The following is a 17,449-nucleotide window of genomic DNA, read 5'->3' as shown; positions in this document are numbered from 1 at the left end:
TTTCACAATGTTTGTGTCGTTTATTTATTGCACACGTACTAGTAAATTTTTTTTTATAACTAAATTGAAAATAGGTGAGGCTTTATATATATATATTAAGTTTGGACATTTGTTCTCATTGGTATTAATTAGTAAAATCTGATAAAATAAAACTAAAATAACTCCTTGGCATAAAATTTGGTAGTAAACACGTGTCATTAGATTCTACAGAGGTTAGATAGTATTAAAAATAGAGTAATGATACAGCCACAAACTCTTGTACAAACTTATTTTGTACAAACTGATGTGGCATGATAAGATTGGTTGAATTGAATATCACTTGGCCCACATGATTTGTTTTTATTAATTTATATTTTCATTCAACCAATGAAATCATGCTACGTCAGTTTGTACAAAATAAGTTTGTACAAGAGTTTGTGGCTGTATCATTACTCTTAAAAATAAGTGGAGATTTTTGAGTTTTTTGAGAATGTTCTCTTCAACTCATCCTAAATTAAAAGCTATAAGAAGTCAAACGAATTTAATATTCAGATGCAAATCTACCGAGACAAGTAAACCAAACAAAATTCATAATCATTGAAACTGTTAAAAAAGAAAGTAAAAAAATTTAGGGTAGCGACTAAATTCACACGATAATAACTTATGTCCCATTTATTGTGTAAATTGAGAAAAAGAATGGAAAAAGGAAACATGAGAAAAAAAAATAAGAAAAATAAATCAATAACTAAAAATTAGACATTAATTCCCCAAAAACCCACACAGCGGCGCACCATCGTGTAATTAAATCTTCCCAACAACGCGCGGAGGGAAGCAGACAAAATATCACTCACCCGCTTTTGTGGAGAATGAAGAGAAGGGCTTTGAAATTTGAATTATATGTGTGAAGTTGAAGACTGGAAGTGGAAGATGATTGAAGGTTGAAGAAAAGCACACCAACGGCTCGTGAAAATAAATGGGCAATTATATTTATTCTCAGATATGCTCTCTTCTTGGCCTTGCTCTTCTTCAAAGGTACTACTCAAATTCAAAAACCTTCTAACTGTTTTGCGTTTCATTAACAAGTGTTACTGCTCAGAATCAAAAACCCATATCTCAGATTTACAATCCAACCGAGCTAATGCCATTTTAGCCAAACTCATCAAAACGAATAACCCCACTCCTGCCATTCAGTTTTTCAAATGGACTCACGACTGTGTCAGCTCACCCCATATTGCACAGCTAATTCACGTTTTGCTGCAGTCCGATATGAAGGATGTGGCTTCGCATGTTTTCGACAAAATGGTTATTGAATTTGGAAAAAACTACAACTTTTTTCGCCTGTTTTGTGACAGTTTGGGAGATTTTGGTTGTGATTATAGCTTCTTGATTGAAAATTATGTTAGAATTGGAAAGGTTGATGAGTCTGTTGAGATTTTTGCTTATATGTCTGACATGGGTATTTATTTGTCGCCGGATTTGGTGCATAGACTGATGAGCTGTTTGGTTGATTCGAATCGCGTTGGTCTACTTGCTGATCAGTATTATAAGCTGTGTAGAGCAATGAGAGGGAATGGGTTTTGCGTGTATGAGTTTTTAATGAATGGTTTATTGAGGAAGGGTGAGACTGAAAATGCTTTTCAAATGCATCAACAGGTGATTCAGAGGGGTTTTGTGCCTAATATTGTCACTTGTAATAAAATTTTGAAAGGCCTTTGCAATAAAGGTCAGATTGGAAGTGCTTCTAGTTTGTTTGATGTGTTGCTAAAGGTTGGGCCGAAACCGAATGTGGTGACGTTTAGCACATTGATTAATGCATATTGCAAAGAGGTGAAATTGGATAAAGCATTTGAGCTTTATAATCTCATTACGGAGATGGGTTTGGTGCCTGATTTGATTATCTATAGTATTCTTATTGATGGCCTTTTCAAGGCAGGTAGACTGAAGGAAGGGAATGAACTACTGCTGATGGCATTGGATAGAGGTGTAAAGTTGGATGTTGTTGTTTTTAGCTCAGTTATGGATGCATATGTGGGAATTGGGGATTTTGGAAGGGCTGTGCAGGCGTATGATAAAATGTTGAATGAAGGGATTTTGCCAAATGTGGTTACTTATAGCATCCTTATAAAGGGATTGTGCCAGCAGGGTAGGCTTGTTGAGGCTTGTGGGATATTTGGTCAGGTTCTGATTCGAGGGTTGGAGCCATCTCTCCTAACTTTCAGTAGTCTGATTGATGGCTTTTGTAAATCAGGAAAATTGAGAGATGCATTATTTTTGTATGATAATATGATAAAGGAGGGCCTTAAACCTGATGCTGTTGTTTGCGGTTTGTTAATAAATGGTCTTTGCAAACAAGGGTTGTTGGGTGATGCCCTTAGATTTTTCTTTCAGTCTGTGAGGATGGGTTTGATTCCCAATTTATTTATTTTCAACACCTTGATGGATGGTTGCTGTAGATTAAAGCTTACAACGGATACTGTGAAGTTGTTCGTGTTAATGGGTATGTACAACGTAAAACCAGATATAATTACCCACACTGTGCTTATTAGAGGGATTGTTGGTCGAGGGAGCTTGAGTGCGGCAATATTGTTATTCTTCCAAATGCTGAAGAGGGGTTTGACACCAGATGTCATTACATATTCTGCTATCATTCATGGGCTCTTTAAGCGAAAAAATGTCCGCGCTGGGTTGCAGATGTTTAAACTCATGGAAAGAAATGGAGTAGTTCCTGATATTGCTGTATATAATGTTCTTCTTAATATGCTTATAAAAGAATGCCATTTAGATGCAGCCTTGAAACTCTTCGGTCAACTAACTGATAGAGGTCTAGAACCTGATATTATAACATACAATACAATAATTTGTGGCTACTGCTCATTGAATAGGTTAGATGAGGCTGTTCAGCTATTTGAAAAGCTGACATGTGTACAGTTGAAACCCAATTCCATTACTTTTACCATATTGATTGATGCTTTTTGCAAAGAAGGCAGAATGGATGATGCCATTATGATGTTCTCCAAAATGTTGGAAAAGGGTCCCAAGGCCAATGTGGTCACTTATAGCTGTTTAATTGACGGCTATTTCAAATCTCAAAATATGACAAGTGCCTTTGACGTTTATGAAGAGATGTGTGAAAACAATATCTCTCCAAATATTGTAAGTTATAGCATCCTCATTGATGGTCTTTGCAAAAGAGGACTTATGGAGGAAGCATCGTATGCTTTTCATTGTGCTCTAGACAATCATTTATTGCCCGATGTGGTCACTTATGCAATCCTGATTCGTGGTTACTGCAAGGCCGGAAGACCAACTGAAGCTATGCGGTTGTATGACAGTATGTTGAGAAATGGAATCATGCCAGACGGTCTGCTGCTAAGCACACTTGCTGACTATAATCTTCAAAGTAGTGGGTCACAAGAGCATTGTATTTGATATTCACTTAGGTATGGAATGTATGTGCTTGGTGTTCAGCTGAATCCACTCTGCCTTCTAAATAAGGAGCTTTTGTTTATTCACACTGAATTATTTTGTGTGATTTTGGTTTTATAGAAAATGTTCAATGGTGGGAGAGTGGAAGTTTGGACTTGTGTGAACTTCTCTACACATTTGAATCGGGATGTGCCATTCCAGTTCTGTTATGGGTTGGTACACACATGTAATAGCAAGGGAATGGTAATGGTAATATTCTCTATTTTGCAATTCATGTTATCAATTCAGGTTAATAGCCTTTCTGAACCTAATTTTTTCTTTTGGGCGATATGTGTTTATTGTGCCAGGTATTTAACCTGCAGCCTGTCATTCCCATAAGTTCATCCAACCCAAATCTTGATGTTCACAATCGGACTATACAGCAAGGAAAACAGTTTTAGCTGTTGATAATTATTTTACCTGATATTAGTGGATCATATGGTGAGTGGAAAGTTTAATCCATGATTAAATTTTTATATCAGCATTGATTTTGTTCAACATTATCGGCTTTCTGCTTGCGAGGAGAATTAAGCGAGTTTGTGAAACGCAACTTTGGATTGTTTCACAATGCTGTCAGCCTAAGCAGCCATCAAGGCTCGATATACAGTATTTTAAAAATGTGGCTCTTAAAATCAATGTGAATTGGTTTACCCCCATTCTTTTACCTGTTTATTATTCTGGTTAATATGGTGAGAACAAATACAAGGGTTAGTGTGGAAAAATGTAGGAGATGATATATATATATATATATTGGCAATTTAATTTCAGTCTTAATTTTCTGGAATTACTGTAATTTTTTTTCAAATAATTAAATTTTGATGTTCAAGAATTTTTTAGGTTGGGAGTGCCAAATTTCTTGTTAAGTTGGTAGGTTTGCTTCCTTGGTACGGGAGATTCAGTTTGCTATTTGTAATTTTATCAGATTGGTGGACAAAACACTCTGCTCATTGATGCTGTTCGGCAAAGAATTCCTCTTGTGACTGATAGACTATTTCCCCGGAAATCTAATGTAATTTTTTCTTTCTTTAATATGTTATTTATTATTTTTTTTTTTCAATACCCGTAAATACCTCGACCTTGCAATGTGAGATATAAACAAGAATTCTCCTCTCAAATAAAATCTAACAATGGCCGAACAAAAAGAATTAATCCGTCAAAAAATAATAAAAAGATAAAATCACGACAAATTCTCCGAGTTTGGCCACAAATCCAGTTCAATTACTCTTTACTCCCCTCCTCAGCGCCTCTATAATTGGTTTACTGCTGTTATCGCTGCTGAGTTGATTTCCAGTTAAGTATGAGTTGTGGCCTGTGTATAAGAAATAATGTGCATACGGAGAATCCATGTTGTGGTGCACCTAGGCACGAATTATCAATCAAAAAATAATGCACAAGCACCATCATTTTGAAAAATAATCATAAAAACTATAAAGTTTGAATAGGTATGTGACTACCTTATTAGGGAGTGGAAGATTATGGTCGCTATAGAGATACTGAAAGAAGGCATCGACATGGAGGCCTCTTCGCTGGAAAATGTTAAGGAGCTTGAAACTATTGAAGATTTATTGTGCGTCTTCTTTTTTTTGGCAGTCTCCTCTTTTTGACAATAAATCATAAACTTAGCAAGTTGCCAACACTCATGGTGCCACTTTCTGAGAACTGATCAAAGAGTTGCTTGATTTCTGCTGGAGGTTCTGCCACCCTCAGCTTGAATATTCTCTTGAAAAAGAAGCAGACCTTGAAAGACTGCTTTGACATTGTTATACAGAAAACCTGGCTTGCAGCTGCTGTTGTTTCTTTTCTTTCTTTGTTTTTATATGAAGAGATACAAACGAGGGGTATTTATCCGGCACATCAATATCAAAGAGTGGCGTCTCCTCAAGGTGAGAATTTGTATTTATCAAGCGTTCACCATAAGGAAGCTGGAAAGTATACATCCCAAGCATTTTTTGTTGTAGTAATTCCATCTTTCTCGCAAACATTTTCTTAGTACAGAGGAAAGAGATACTCTGAAATATAAGGAACTCAGTAAAGATTTTTATGGCAGCAAATGTGGGCTAAGAAAATCTATTGCCAATAGCCAAGTTGTAAAAATGCAGTCTTCAATTGTCTCATGTCCTCAGATTCTCTTCAATTTTTATATTCGCAGCAATACAGGGGGATTTTTATTTATTGTTCAAAATCTTTCATCTGATGACAAGAACATTATTGTCTCTTGTACTTTGCCACTTCATATTATTAAGTGCTTTCAAATTATTTATCATGATTCTAAGTCAAATCTGTACCATTTTGGCAGGAATGATATTAGATATGAGGTACCTTCTTTCTTACATTTTTATGATGATGAAATCAGACATGCTAATTCTTAACGAAAGTTTATTGACAATGAGGCAACAGTTTTATGAACTTGATGTAGATCAAACACTTGGCTCTTCTCACAAGTTACAATAGATTAAGATAGCAGCTCTACAGGCGAGTGGGAAAAAGGCTGCAAGCTCTATATAGAAAATTAATACAATCGGATGTTTATACAGCCTCAAAAGTCAAAACTAGCTATCTTGAATACAATCATCTTTGGATGCCAGAAGAGTGAATATTTTGATTCTATCCAGCATTCTATATCATACTCTTCCTAAGTTCCATTACTTTTTGAGCTTCCAAAATTTACTACCATAATCTCATATAAAATAAACAATCAGCAAAAGTGCTAGAAAATTCAACGAGTTACAGTTATCCAACCAAGATGATATAAAGAAAAAATTCAAGCAGCTTGAAATGAGATGGCCAAGCAAAAATCCTCAGAAAAATATCAGTGAAATTTTCTCTTGAAAAGCATCTGGTTATGCATCCAACATAATTTTCCTGTCCATAGTGAACTAAGTTCCACCTAAAGCATCAGATGCAATACTTTATGATTTAAAAATATGAATATTTTTACAGAAGTTGAGATCCTCAATTCTGACTCAATAATTTTGAGCTTCTCACAAATTCCAAAATGCTGCAAGGTAAAACGGATAAAGCAAAAGCAATAATGGGGGGATTATACCCTAGATTGTCTCAAAAGAGTTGCTACCACTATTCAGTCTTTGAATTTTACAGAGCACATATGAGCTAGAAGGAATTCTGCATCCAACCGGGTCCACAGTGTACCCATTTGAAGCTGGAATATTATGAAAGATAATTCAGCCAATGAAGAAATGCCAAGATATATATAATTCAACAATCCCTCGTGGAATATAATGGTAATGAAATTACAGAGAGCTGAAGGATTTAAAAGTGAGATATCTCATCAGTATCTAGTTGAAAGAAAAATTTATGTTAATGTTATAACTCTCTATGAATCCAGTCAAGAGTAAAAAGGAAGATATAAAATACTTAACCATCTTGACTCAAGTACTTTTTAGAAACTTTTGCGGACAAAATATTTACACTATCAGCTTTCAAACGAAAAATAAAAAAACAATCCAAGAGAAAACATCACATTTTAGGCTCTTTTGACCATTGCTTTCAACTTGCGGCGTGATCTCGTTGAACTTTCCTTGTGTTAATTGTGAACTTTTAACATATTTAATACTTCCTTGAATCTTCTCAGTCACATCACGGAGTGCTTCCAAGGCATCTTGAATGATCAATTTCATAACATGTGCAGCAGAGGGGACATCAAACAATTGGCCGATCCTACATCTTCAAACTTAATGCATGTAGGTAAATCTAATCTAAGAACTCACTCTGCTTTCAATTTCAGAAACTGGATTCATTACATCTAACGATTGTCTACAAGTGAGAGGCCATTTTCATGTACTAATGATCAGAAATTTTTAATTTCCCAAATTCGGTCCTCTACAATCAATTTCAGTCTTAAGTGCTGCCTAAAGATCAATATCGAGATTTTTCCGTGAAACCCTAATCACTGGTTGGAAAATTCTGGAACTCACGCTCAGCTCAGTTAACAGCTCCTAAATCAATACATAACCGGTTGTAATTTATTTTTTTTAAAGAATAATCTATATCTGCCATGAAAATTCAATAGCTATAGTACCAAACTAAAGGAGAGTGTTGTCATAAATTTGTAGATCGACATCACAACAGTAACATATCAAAGCCAAAATACAAATTCCAAAATCCAATACTAAAACCCTAACTCTTCCAACAATTATGCATAACAATAACTCAAGCAATAGGCCATGGAAATGAAAACTTAAGAGACATTTTATTACCAAAACTTTTGAAAATCCATCAGAAGTCAAATAAAAAGATCATTTGACGGCTTTCTGTACTGTAGTTGCCGAGTTATCATCTGTCCATAGATCACTCTCTTGCTGTTTCTTCTGCAATGACTTCCGCTCGAGTTCCCGCCACTTGTTGATTGTAGCTGTGCAGATAAATCCGGCGCCGACGAAATAGAGCAATCGAAGAACCTTTGTGCCGGCGGGGCCCGCCGTCATCTATTCTCCCGTCATCTTTCTCTGCGGTGTGCGTGTTAGTTACTCACTTCCTCGTTTTCTTAGTGCGGCCGAGAAATGTAATGAGAGAGTGTAACTGGTTGTAAAGGTTGCCAGTGGCTGATTAAATTATCCAATAATTAATGCCAGCCGTAAGATTAAATTTGAAAGCATCCTACGATTTTGCTGGAAAAAGATAAAAAGTATGGTAAGGTACAACTGTAGCACCATAGGTGAGTCCCAATAAGAACTCTGTCGTTATTTACTCATATTACAAATTTTAAGTTTACTGTAATATTTTTAATATTATGTATATTTAAGCCCAACAGCAAACCGTTCCTAGTTAACCAAACCAAAAAAAAAAAAAAATGATTGAATTGCTATGAAAGGAATAACTATCATTGTAGGCATAAAATTTTTTTGTTTGTATTTGGGTAAGTTATAAGAATAAAGTTTATATTATAATTAATTAACATTTTCTATATCTCATCACAAGTAACTTAATCCACACAATAATAAATATCTGTAGACTATAAAAAATACATATATTTGTTAATTTTTTGAAATTATGTTTATCTCTTTTAATCTTCTAAATTAGATTTGATATGCTCTATTAATTTTTTTTTTAAAGAAAGAATATACTCTATTAATTAATTATTTAACGTTGTGCATATTTTCTATTTCTATCACGTGCACTAAGAGTAACTAAGTTAGAACAATAATTTATATAACTGCACTTCTATTAAGTTATAATCTCATCATTAATAAAATTAATTTGGTTCTAACATTATGATCATAAGGAGGTTTTACTGTATCTCTATATGAAAATACTCAAAATTTGCCATTTTATTATGCTATAACTGTTTTAATTTTTTGTATACTGGATATTTAGGTCCTGCTCGAGAGATGCGTTTTTGCAATAAAATCAGTTATGTTCTAGAGATGTGATTGTAAAAGATTATCTTTTAGTTTTATTCAATCAAGGCCCCAAAAATTATACAATGTAATTGTTTGTTATGCTCGAAGTTTGTGATAACTAGTGCAAAATAATGTCGAATTCAATGATTGGCTAAGACAACTGAAAGCGCAACACTTTTGGGTTTGTTTGCCAAATTTATTCAGTTTGGTCGCTGCCATTAGCGTTATTTTTTCTCCATGCGGCAAGGTTTAGAGTTTTTTTCCATATGGAATTCGTGCTTGAATTCCCTCATTTCTTTTTCTCCATTTGGTCAGCCGGCTCGGAGCTTCCATGGCACGCTTTTTGTTTCTGGAAAAAGAAGCAAAGGGTTCGGAGGAGCCGGAAAGTTGGGTGCATTGGCAGTTGTTGGTTTCATATCATACAAGACATTAAAATGATATTGATTTCGCTTGTATTGTGCAGGCTGAATGGCTTTAAGTTTGATAATCTGAAGCATACGAATGAGTAAAAACTTGGAACGAGGAAAACATGTCTTATGTTTGGATATTAGCGAGTGCATTAGCTTCACAATGAATGACCAGATAAGGGCAGAGAGGAACAAATGCTCGCTACTGAATCCCCAAAAGCCTCTTAACAATCATCAAAGAATTAACAAAAACATTGCAGCCATTATTGTAGGCCATACGCTGCGTCAGAAGGATTGGCTGACCATGATTTCTCCTCTTAAAAAGCTAAAGTTCATTCGCATAACCGAGCTTGTTACTAATGTGGGCACAGATAAGCACTTTAAAAGAGTAATACTGGTTAAGCAGTGAAGGTAGGACTACAATGACTTTTTGAAGGCACTAACATCTTACATTGTGACTTTATCTTGCATCAAGTCAAAGTTAAAGCTATGATTATTTTGAGATCAAGTTCAGCATGATTCTTTTTTTAATCATTGTTCTTTTTAATTTAACTGGTGATTTTTTTTTTTAATATTTTCTCACTTAAAAATCTCCTAAGCTCTAAATAAGTCTAGTTATGCAAGTGTGGAATTGTTTAGACATATATAAGTTGTAGAATGTTGTAGAAATTTCTAAAATCGAACCGGGCTTGTTCTCTTTGGCTCTTGATTCCTGGAAGTCCGAAAATTTGCTTTGATGAACATAACAAAATTTTGCACCATTTAGGAGTTGATTATGCCTACCTGCTCGAACATTTACAAGCGAACCATCGCTGGTTCTTCCACATGCAAGCACCTCTGGGTCTCTTTGCGGGTTCTTCTTTGATCTGCTTCTTCTTAGATCACCAGAAATTCGCCTCAGGTAACTTAAATAACATAGATCTAGTTTTTAGTAGGGACTAATTTGTCCATTTACATAATGTAGAACCAATTTTCATTAGTGAATAATTTGTCCAAGTAAAATTCATGTTCGAATTCTTCATTACCTTTTTTTTTTTTTAATTTGGTTAGCTAGCCCAAAACTTCCGAAGCACACTTTTTCTTTGTAGAAAATGAAGCACAGGAATTGAAGAAACAAAAGAAAACATAAAAATTGGGCAAGAAAGTATGCGAATTAGCTAAGAAAGTGTAGGAATACACTGGTTATAATACATAGTTTTGAAATTAAGATTCAACCTTATTTAATAAGAATCTAATGCCATGTTACATCTCAATTTTTGTGCTTCTTTTCAACTTTGAACCTTTAACCGGCATTAACATTTAAGTTAGATCCATAAAAATTAGAGACAAAAATATCAACTGTTTGAATGAAAAATGAAGATTCCTAAGAATATTCACCGTACAGTGCACAAATTACCGGATCTAATTTTAAAATACATCATTTTAAATTTAAGATTCAACCTTATTTAATAAGAATCTAATGCCATTTTGCATCTCAATTTTTGTGATTTTTTTCAACTTTTAACTTTTAAAAGGCATTAACATTTAAGTCGGATCCGTAAAAATTAGATAGAATAAATCTCAGTGTTGGATGGAAAAAAAAGATCCCTTAGAATATTTACCGTACAGTCCACAAATTATTGGATCTAATGTTGTTGCCTTAGGTCAATAGAGAAAGAAATATTTCATTTTGTCATATATTCTTGGAAAATAATTGGCAGGAACCTCGAGCAAAATGGGCATCGGCAACAATGAGGGCAGATTGGCAACAATGACGACAGATTAGTAGGAGATCATGGTGCCAATTGTTCAATTTCTAGGTGATATAGTTTTATTGTTTTAAATTACGTTTTTATCCTACACAACATCCCGTATTACTAATTACGGGCGCGTTTATGATTTGAGGTGTTGTATCTTTTAAGTTACAACTACTGTGGAAAAAAAAAACTATAAGCATGAAACAAAAGTTAGTAATCTATAGTAAATGTAAATTTTAAATAATAATTTTGATAAAATTATAAAAAATATAATAAATTTTTTATTATACAAGTGAAAAATCATATCAACATATTTTCTAAACTACAGCAGTTAGTATTTACCAAACACTTTAGTGCTATAACTTAAAAGTTACAGTTGGCCAACTTTAGTCTCAAACGCACCCTACATTAATCGTTACATAGCCATATTACTATATTGTGTTAATTGTTAGGTAGCCCAAAAGCATGGGTAGATATCAAAGGAAGAAACTAATAATTAAGGAGTATTCTAAGTAATTAGTATTATGATGATGTTGTTGGGTGCTAGACCTAGGATAATAAGTAAATAGGAAGAATAATAAATGTCAAGTCATTTTTAAACATGACAAAGACCTATAATTTTTCTAAATTCTTTTGAGTTATGTTCTGTAAATTTTAAATGCTTTAACTAATGTTAGATATCTCAATATTCAAGTTTTAGGGGTTGTTTGTTTTTTAACTGAAGTCTGAATCTTAATTTTTTTTCAGACATTTACAGTTTTTTTTTATCACTTATATATGATTATAAGATGTTTATATCTGAATGGAAAAAGTTAAATATTCTTATTTTTACCTTAATAGCAAACATCTGAATGAAACTTTAATATTCTTTCTCATTAATACTCTATTAGATAAATTTAATTTCTATTACTAAATTATCCTTTTATTATTTTTTATTTATCCTTTTTGTGTACGTGTATTGAACTATTATTAATTTTTTTTGTCAATGAAAATTTTTAATATAATAGAACTTTAAGTGAATGTATTTTATAATAGGTCAATCTCTCTGTATTTATATTTACTATTTACTATTTTTATAATAAATTTTAAATTTTATTTAATACATTAATTTTAATTCCAATGATTAGACAATTATTGATTGACTTATATGATTAATAAGAAAAAGTATCAATATAATATACAAAAAATAACATTATAAGTATCATATGTTAATGTAGAAAAGTACGTGTATTTGATATATATTTTACTTTTCATGCTTTGTTAAGATAAAAATTATCAATTTTTTTTACTAATCAAATAATTTATTTATAACTTGTCATGTGTTTATTCAATAAATAAAAATATTGTTAATATTTATGAGGTTATTTATGTTAAAATATCATATTTTAGATGTTTTCCTTTTGAAAAACAAACAAGTTAACACTTATATTCAGATATTGAAAAAAAAAAAACATATCATTAAGATATATGTATTCATGCCTATTTAGATTTCAGGTAAATTCAAGTCCATTCAAATTTAAGCCAAATTCAACAAATACTACCTTAATTTAAGTCTCAGCTAATGTGATATTCATTAATGTGATGGTAAAGTAAAGTAATAATTAATTTTGCATTCATCATCCAATACATAAGTGATATTACGTTTATGAGATGATCAAATAAAGTAATAATTAATTTTATATTCATCATGCAATGTATGAGTGAAACATGACATTGTGACTAAAGTTAAAACTCAAATATTGAGTCGCCAAGCATTATTCAAATTCTTTTGAGCTCATCAATATGCTAAGCTTTCGTCAATTAAATTCAAATTCTTTTGAGCTCATCAATATGCTAAGCTTCCGTCAATTAAATTGAAGCTTAGACAGAGATTAGGATAATTTGAAGTTTTAATTCTTGCAACAAACACAATGCCTTGTAACAGAGTTTGTATAGTATTATAAAATTAACCCTAATCCTACTCTATTGCTTTTCAGAAGGTGGTTTTAAGTATTGAGAAGCTTTCTGAAGAAAGTTTAAGTGCAATAGGCAAAAAGAGCCTTGGTCGCAAAACCAAACTTTCATGGGAAAAAAATGATTCAGTTAAAGTAAAAATATTTCAAAGACTACAATTATCATCATCATCATGCGTGCTTCAACAGCCTCACATCATTGTTACCTTTCAACAAACAAATGTTATTATAACATTGGAATCACATCGCCATCATTTTGCTGTGTTTAAAGCAAACACATTAGGTACCTATAGACTATAGTGGTAAAACACTCTTATCGAAATGGAGATTCTCACTCTTATTTAGAGTAGATTTGTTAATTAAATTCGATAGATCCCAGCTTGTTACAAACTGTACAAATCTAATTCGGTGGACTTTGATTGTAATATCGATAGAATATAATATAAAAATAAAAGGACCGTTTAAAACAAAAAGAAGAAGAAAAAGCATACCCATTAGAATAATGATAAAACTATGCAAATGATCATGGAAACTAGTAAGAGTTGTAGCTGTCATGCTTTAGGTAAACTCATTTTCATTATTGCTTCCTTGTGTTATCCCAACCTAAGGCTGATTACATAGACCAGTTAACTATTAAAATTTTTAAAGTAATTTGACTTTTCCATAAATGATTAAAGTTAATTACTATCTTTAAACAATAATAATGATAAATGCTTTAAATGATAAACCGGCAATAATATTTAATTTAGATTTCAATTTAGCAGTTAACTAAATAAAATTACTTCAAGCTAGTTGATCAGACTACTCGTAAGGACAAACAACACATTACTATTCTTTTAACATTAAGCTCACCTTTTTAATTTTTCTTTTATTTCCCCTCAAAAAAGCTTAAGTGGGAGGGTACCACATCACTCAACCAACCATCTATCTAAGATGAAAGTGGCTTGTATGTGCATACAGATGAAATGAAATTAGAAGCACTAAATCAAAGGTAAGAGATAATTATAATTAGTGCAACGATTTTTTTTTTTAAACTCTGATACTTATTTGAGTACAAATTCTACTAAAATGTTTATTTAGATTCTAACTATTTCATTAGTTATTGAGGATAAAATTTGTATAAAAAAAATTCAATAATTTTTTTACTAAATTTTGAAACGTACACATCCATTTTGAAAATTATCGATGATAATTGGAAGAGAAACTGAAGATCACAACCTTATTATTGAATGTGGGTGGAATTTTGTCATCTTGAAGCCATAAATGAACGCCATAAATGTGAAAAGTAAGCGAACGGACCAACAAATTTTGTCTGAATTAATCTGTTGACAAATGGTCTTTTGGACCTAAACCGAAGAACAGTCCAAGGTATGTAAGGACCACTCTATTTGGTAAGCAATTTACTTGCTACTCATATATATTGATCTAATTTGTGGATGGCAATAAATAAGAAAAATTGCACTTCCATTTTGACCACTTTGCTTCCAATATTAAAAAAAAGGAAAAAAAAAAACTGCACTTCCATTTTCTTATAATATCAATTATTTATAAGTCTTTTGGACTAACGTAGCCCTAAAATTAAAAAAAAAATTCCCAGTTATTCTTTTACCCAATAACACCTTCCATCATCGTAACTACACCGTGTTGAGTTCCTTCACTTCCAGCATTTCTTGAATTTCCGGCAAATTTCTTCACTTTCGATGTTGTTTTCGCACGAATTACAACCTTGATTTTCAACGATCTATCACAAGAATAAATAATAGAGCATATTTATCTCTTATTTATATTGTTACTATCTATAGATATACTACAATTTGAAATCTATTGAAAATTGGGATATATACTTTTTATACAACTTTTATTTTTCTGTTTCTTTTTTTAAACCATTATTAGAATTCTTCATTCGTTTTATTAAGGTGTAATCTTTTAGCTTAAATTATAAAATTATATTAATATTGTGTTTTAGATTAGAAAATTTTTGTACATGTTATAATAAATAACTAACAACATTTTCACCCCAAAAAATAAAACAAGTTACAAGTTCCTATACTAAAGAATTTGGTATTTGTACAATTACAACCAATAATAAGAAGATGTACAGTAGCTTATGGTGGTCCTGATAGCACTAGATTTGCTTACAGTTAATGTTATAACTCTCTATGAATCCAGTCAAGAGTAAAAAGGAAGATATAAAATACTTAACCATCTTGACTCAAGTACTTTTTAGAAACTTTTGCGGACAAAATATTTACACTATCAGCTTTCAAACGAAAAATAAAAAAACAATCCAAGAGAAAACATCACATTTTAGGCTCTTTTGACCATTGCTTTCAACTTGCGGCGTGATCTCGTTGAACTTTCCTTGTGTTAATTGTGAACTTTTAACATATTTAATACTTCCTTGAATCTTCTCAGTCACATCACGGAGTGCTTCCAAGGCATCTTGAATGATCAATTTCATAACATGTGCAGCAGAGGGGACATCAAACAATTGGCCGATCCTACATCTTCAAACTTAATGCATGTAGGTAAATCTAATCTAAGAACTCACTCTGCTTTCAATTTCAGAAACTGGATTCATTACATCTAACGATTGTCTACAAGTGAGAGGCCATTTTCATGTACTAATGATCAGAAATTTTTAATTTCCCAAATTCGGTCCTCTACAATCAATTTCAGTCTTAAGTGCTGCCTAAAGATCAATATCGAGATTTTTCCGTGAAACCCTAATCACTGGTTGGAAAATTCTGGAACTCACGCTCAGCTCAGTTAACAGCTCCTAAATCAATACATAACCGGTTGTAATTTATTTTTTTTAAAGAATAATCTATATCTGCCATGAAAATTCAATAGCTATAGTACCAAACTAAAGGAGAGTGTTGTCATAAATTTGTAGATCGACATCACAACAGTAACATATCAAAGCCAAAATACAAATTCCAAAATCCAATACTAAAACCCTAACTCTTCCAACAATTATGCATAACAATAACTCAAGCAATAGGCCATGGAAATGAAAACTTAAGAGACATTTTATTACCAAAACTTTTGAAAATCCATCAGAAGTCAAATAAAAAGATCATTTGACGGCTTTCTGTACTGTAGTTGCCGAGTTATCATCTGTCCATAGATCACTCTCTTGCTGTTTCTTCTGCAATGACTTCCGCTCGAGTTCCCGCCACTTGTTGATTGTAGCTGTGCAGATAAATCCGGCGCCGACGAAATAGAGCAATCGAAGAACCTTTGTGCCGGCGGGGCCCGCCGTCATCTATTCTCCCGTCATCTTTCTCTGCGGTGTGCGTGTTAGTTACTCACTTCCTCGTTTTCTTAGTGCGGCCGAGAAATGTAATGAGAGAGTGTAACTGGTTGTAAAGGTTGCCAGTGGCTGATTAAATTATCCAATAATTAATGCCAGCCGTAAGATTAAATTTGAAAGCATCCTACGATTTTGCTGGAAAAAGATAAAAAGTATGGTAAGGTACAACTGTAGCACCATAGGTGAGTCCCAATAAGAACTCTGTCGTTATTTACTCATATTACAAATTTTAAGTTTACTGTAATATTTTTAATATTATGTATATTTAAGCCCAACAGCAAACCGTTCCTAGTTAACCAAACCAAAAAAAAAAAAAAATGATTGAATTGCTATGAAAGGAATAACTATCATTGTAGGCATAAAATTTTTTTGTTTGTATTTGGGTAAGTTATAAGAATAAAGTTTATATTATAATTAATTAACATTTTCTATATCTCATCACAAGTAACTTAATCCACACAATAATAAATATCTGTAGACTATAAAAAATACATATATTTGTTAATTTTTTGAAATTATGTTTATCTCTTTTAATCTTCTAAATTAGATTTGATATGCTCTATTAATTTTTTTTTTAAAGAAAGAATATACTCTATTAATTAATTATTTAACGTTGTGCATATTTTCTATTTCTATCACGTGCACTAAGAGTAACTAAGTTAGAACAATAATTTATATAACTGCACTTCTATTAAGTTATAATCTCATCATTAATAAAATTAATTTGGTTCTAACATTATGATCATAAGGAGGTTTTACTGTATCTCTATATGAAAATACTCAAAATTTGCCATTTTATTATGCTATAACTGTTTTAATTTTTTGTATACTGGATATTTAGGTCCTGCTCGAGAGATGCGTTTTTGCAATAAAATCAGTTATGTTCTAGAGATGTGATTGTAAAAGATTATCTTTTAGTTTTATTCAATCAAGGCCCCAAAAATTATACAATGTAATTGTTTGTTATGCTCGAAGTTTGTGATAACTAGTGCAAAATAATGTCGAATTCAATGATTGGCTAAGACAACTGAAAGCGCAACACTTTTGGGTTTGTTTGCCAAATTTATTCAGTTTGGTCGCTGCCATTAGCGTTATTTTTTCTCCATGCGGCAAGGTTTAGAGTTTTTTTCCATATGGAATTCGTGCTTGAATTCCCTCATTTCTTTTTCTCCATTTGGTCAGCCGGCTCGGAGCTTCCATGGCACGCTTTTTGTTTCTGGAAAAAGAAGCAAAG

The 17,449-nt window shown here is 32.4% G+C and overlaps 1 protein-coding gene and 1 long non-coding RNA gene across 8 annotated transcripts; one reads left to right on the top strand and one right to left on the bottom strand.

Moving 5' to 3' along the window:
- Positions 1–443: 443 nt before the first annotated feature.
- On the top strand, positions 444–4,473 carry LOC102610143 (putative pentatricopeptide repeat-containing protein At1g31840). Of its 6 annotated transcripts, none has more exons than XM_025095929.2 (4): positions 444–1,011; positions 1,467–3,419; positions 3,526–3,654; positions 3,753–4,473. In XM_025095929.2, exons 1-2 carry the CDS (start codon positions 953–955, stop codon positions 3,406–3,408), a joined length of 2,001 nt encoding a protein of 666 aa, XP_024951697.2. In that variant the 5' UTR covers positions 444–952; the 3' UTR covers positions 3,409–3,419; positions 3,526–3,654; positions 3,753–4,473. The 6 variants fall into 6 exon arrangements, with proteins under 6 accessions (XP_024951697.2, XP_052296717.1, XP_006471581.2 ...); XM_052440757.1 differs by having other exon boundaries at positions 449–3,419; positions 3,526–3,648; positions 3,753–3,885; positions 4,367–4,473; XM_006471518.4 differs by having other exon boundaries at positions 449–3,419; positions 3,753–3,885; positions 4,367–4,473.
- A 61-nt stretch (positions 4,474–4,534) lies between these two features.
- On the bottom strand, positions 4,535–16,419 carry LOC107178161 (uncharacterized). Of its 2 annotated transcripts, none has more exons than XR_008054647.1 (3): positions 15,940–16,419; positions 4,899–6,604; positions 4,535–4,802 (listed from the first exon to the last, which is right to left on the bottom strand). It is a non-coding gene; the product is annotated as an uncharacterized LOC107178161 (long non-coding RNA). The 2 variants fall into 2 exon arrangements; XR_008054646.1 differs by lacking the exon at positions 15,940–16,419 and adding an exon at positions 7,662–8,127.
- Between the last annotated feature and the right edge of the window lie 1,030 nt (positions 16,420–17,449).

This window comes from Citrus sinensis, chromosome 5 (genome assembly GCF_022201045.2).
Source record: "Citrus sinensis cultivar Valencia sweet orange chromosome 5, DVS_A1.0, whole genome shotgun sequence".
Classification (NCBI taxonomy): domain Eukaryota; kingdom Viridiplantae; phylum Streptophyta; class Magnoliopsida; order Sapindales; family Rutaceae; genus Citrus; species Citrus sinensis.
This window is presented reverse-complemented; position numbering and strand designations above follow the sequence as displayed.

Coding starts and splice junctions, on each gene's coding strand:
- LOC102610143 (XM_052440757.1), top strand. CDS start 979: ATGCTCTCTTCTTGGCCTTGCTCTTCTTCAAAGGTACTACTCAAATTC.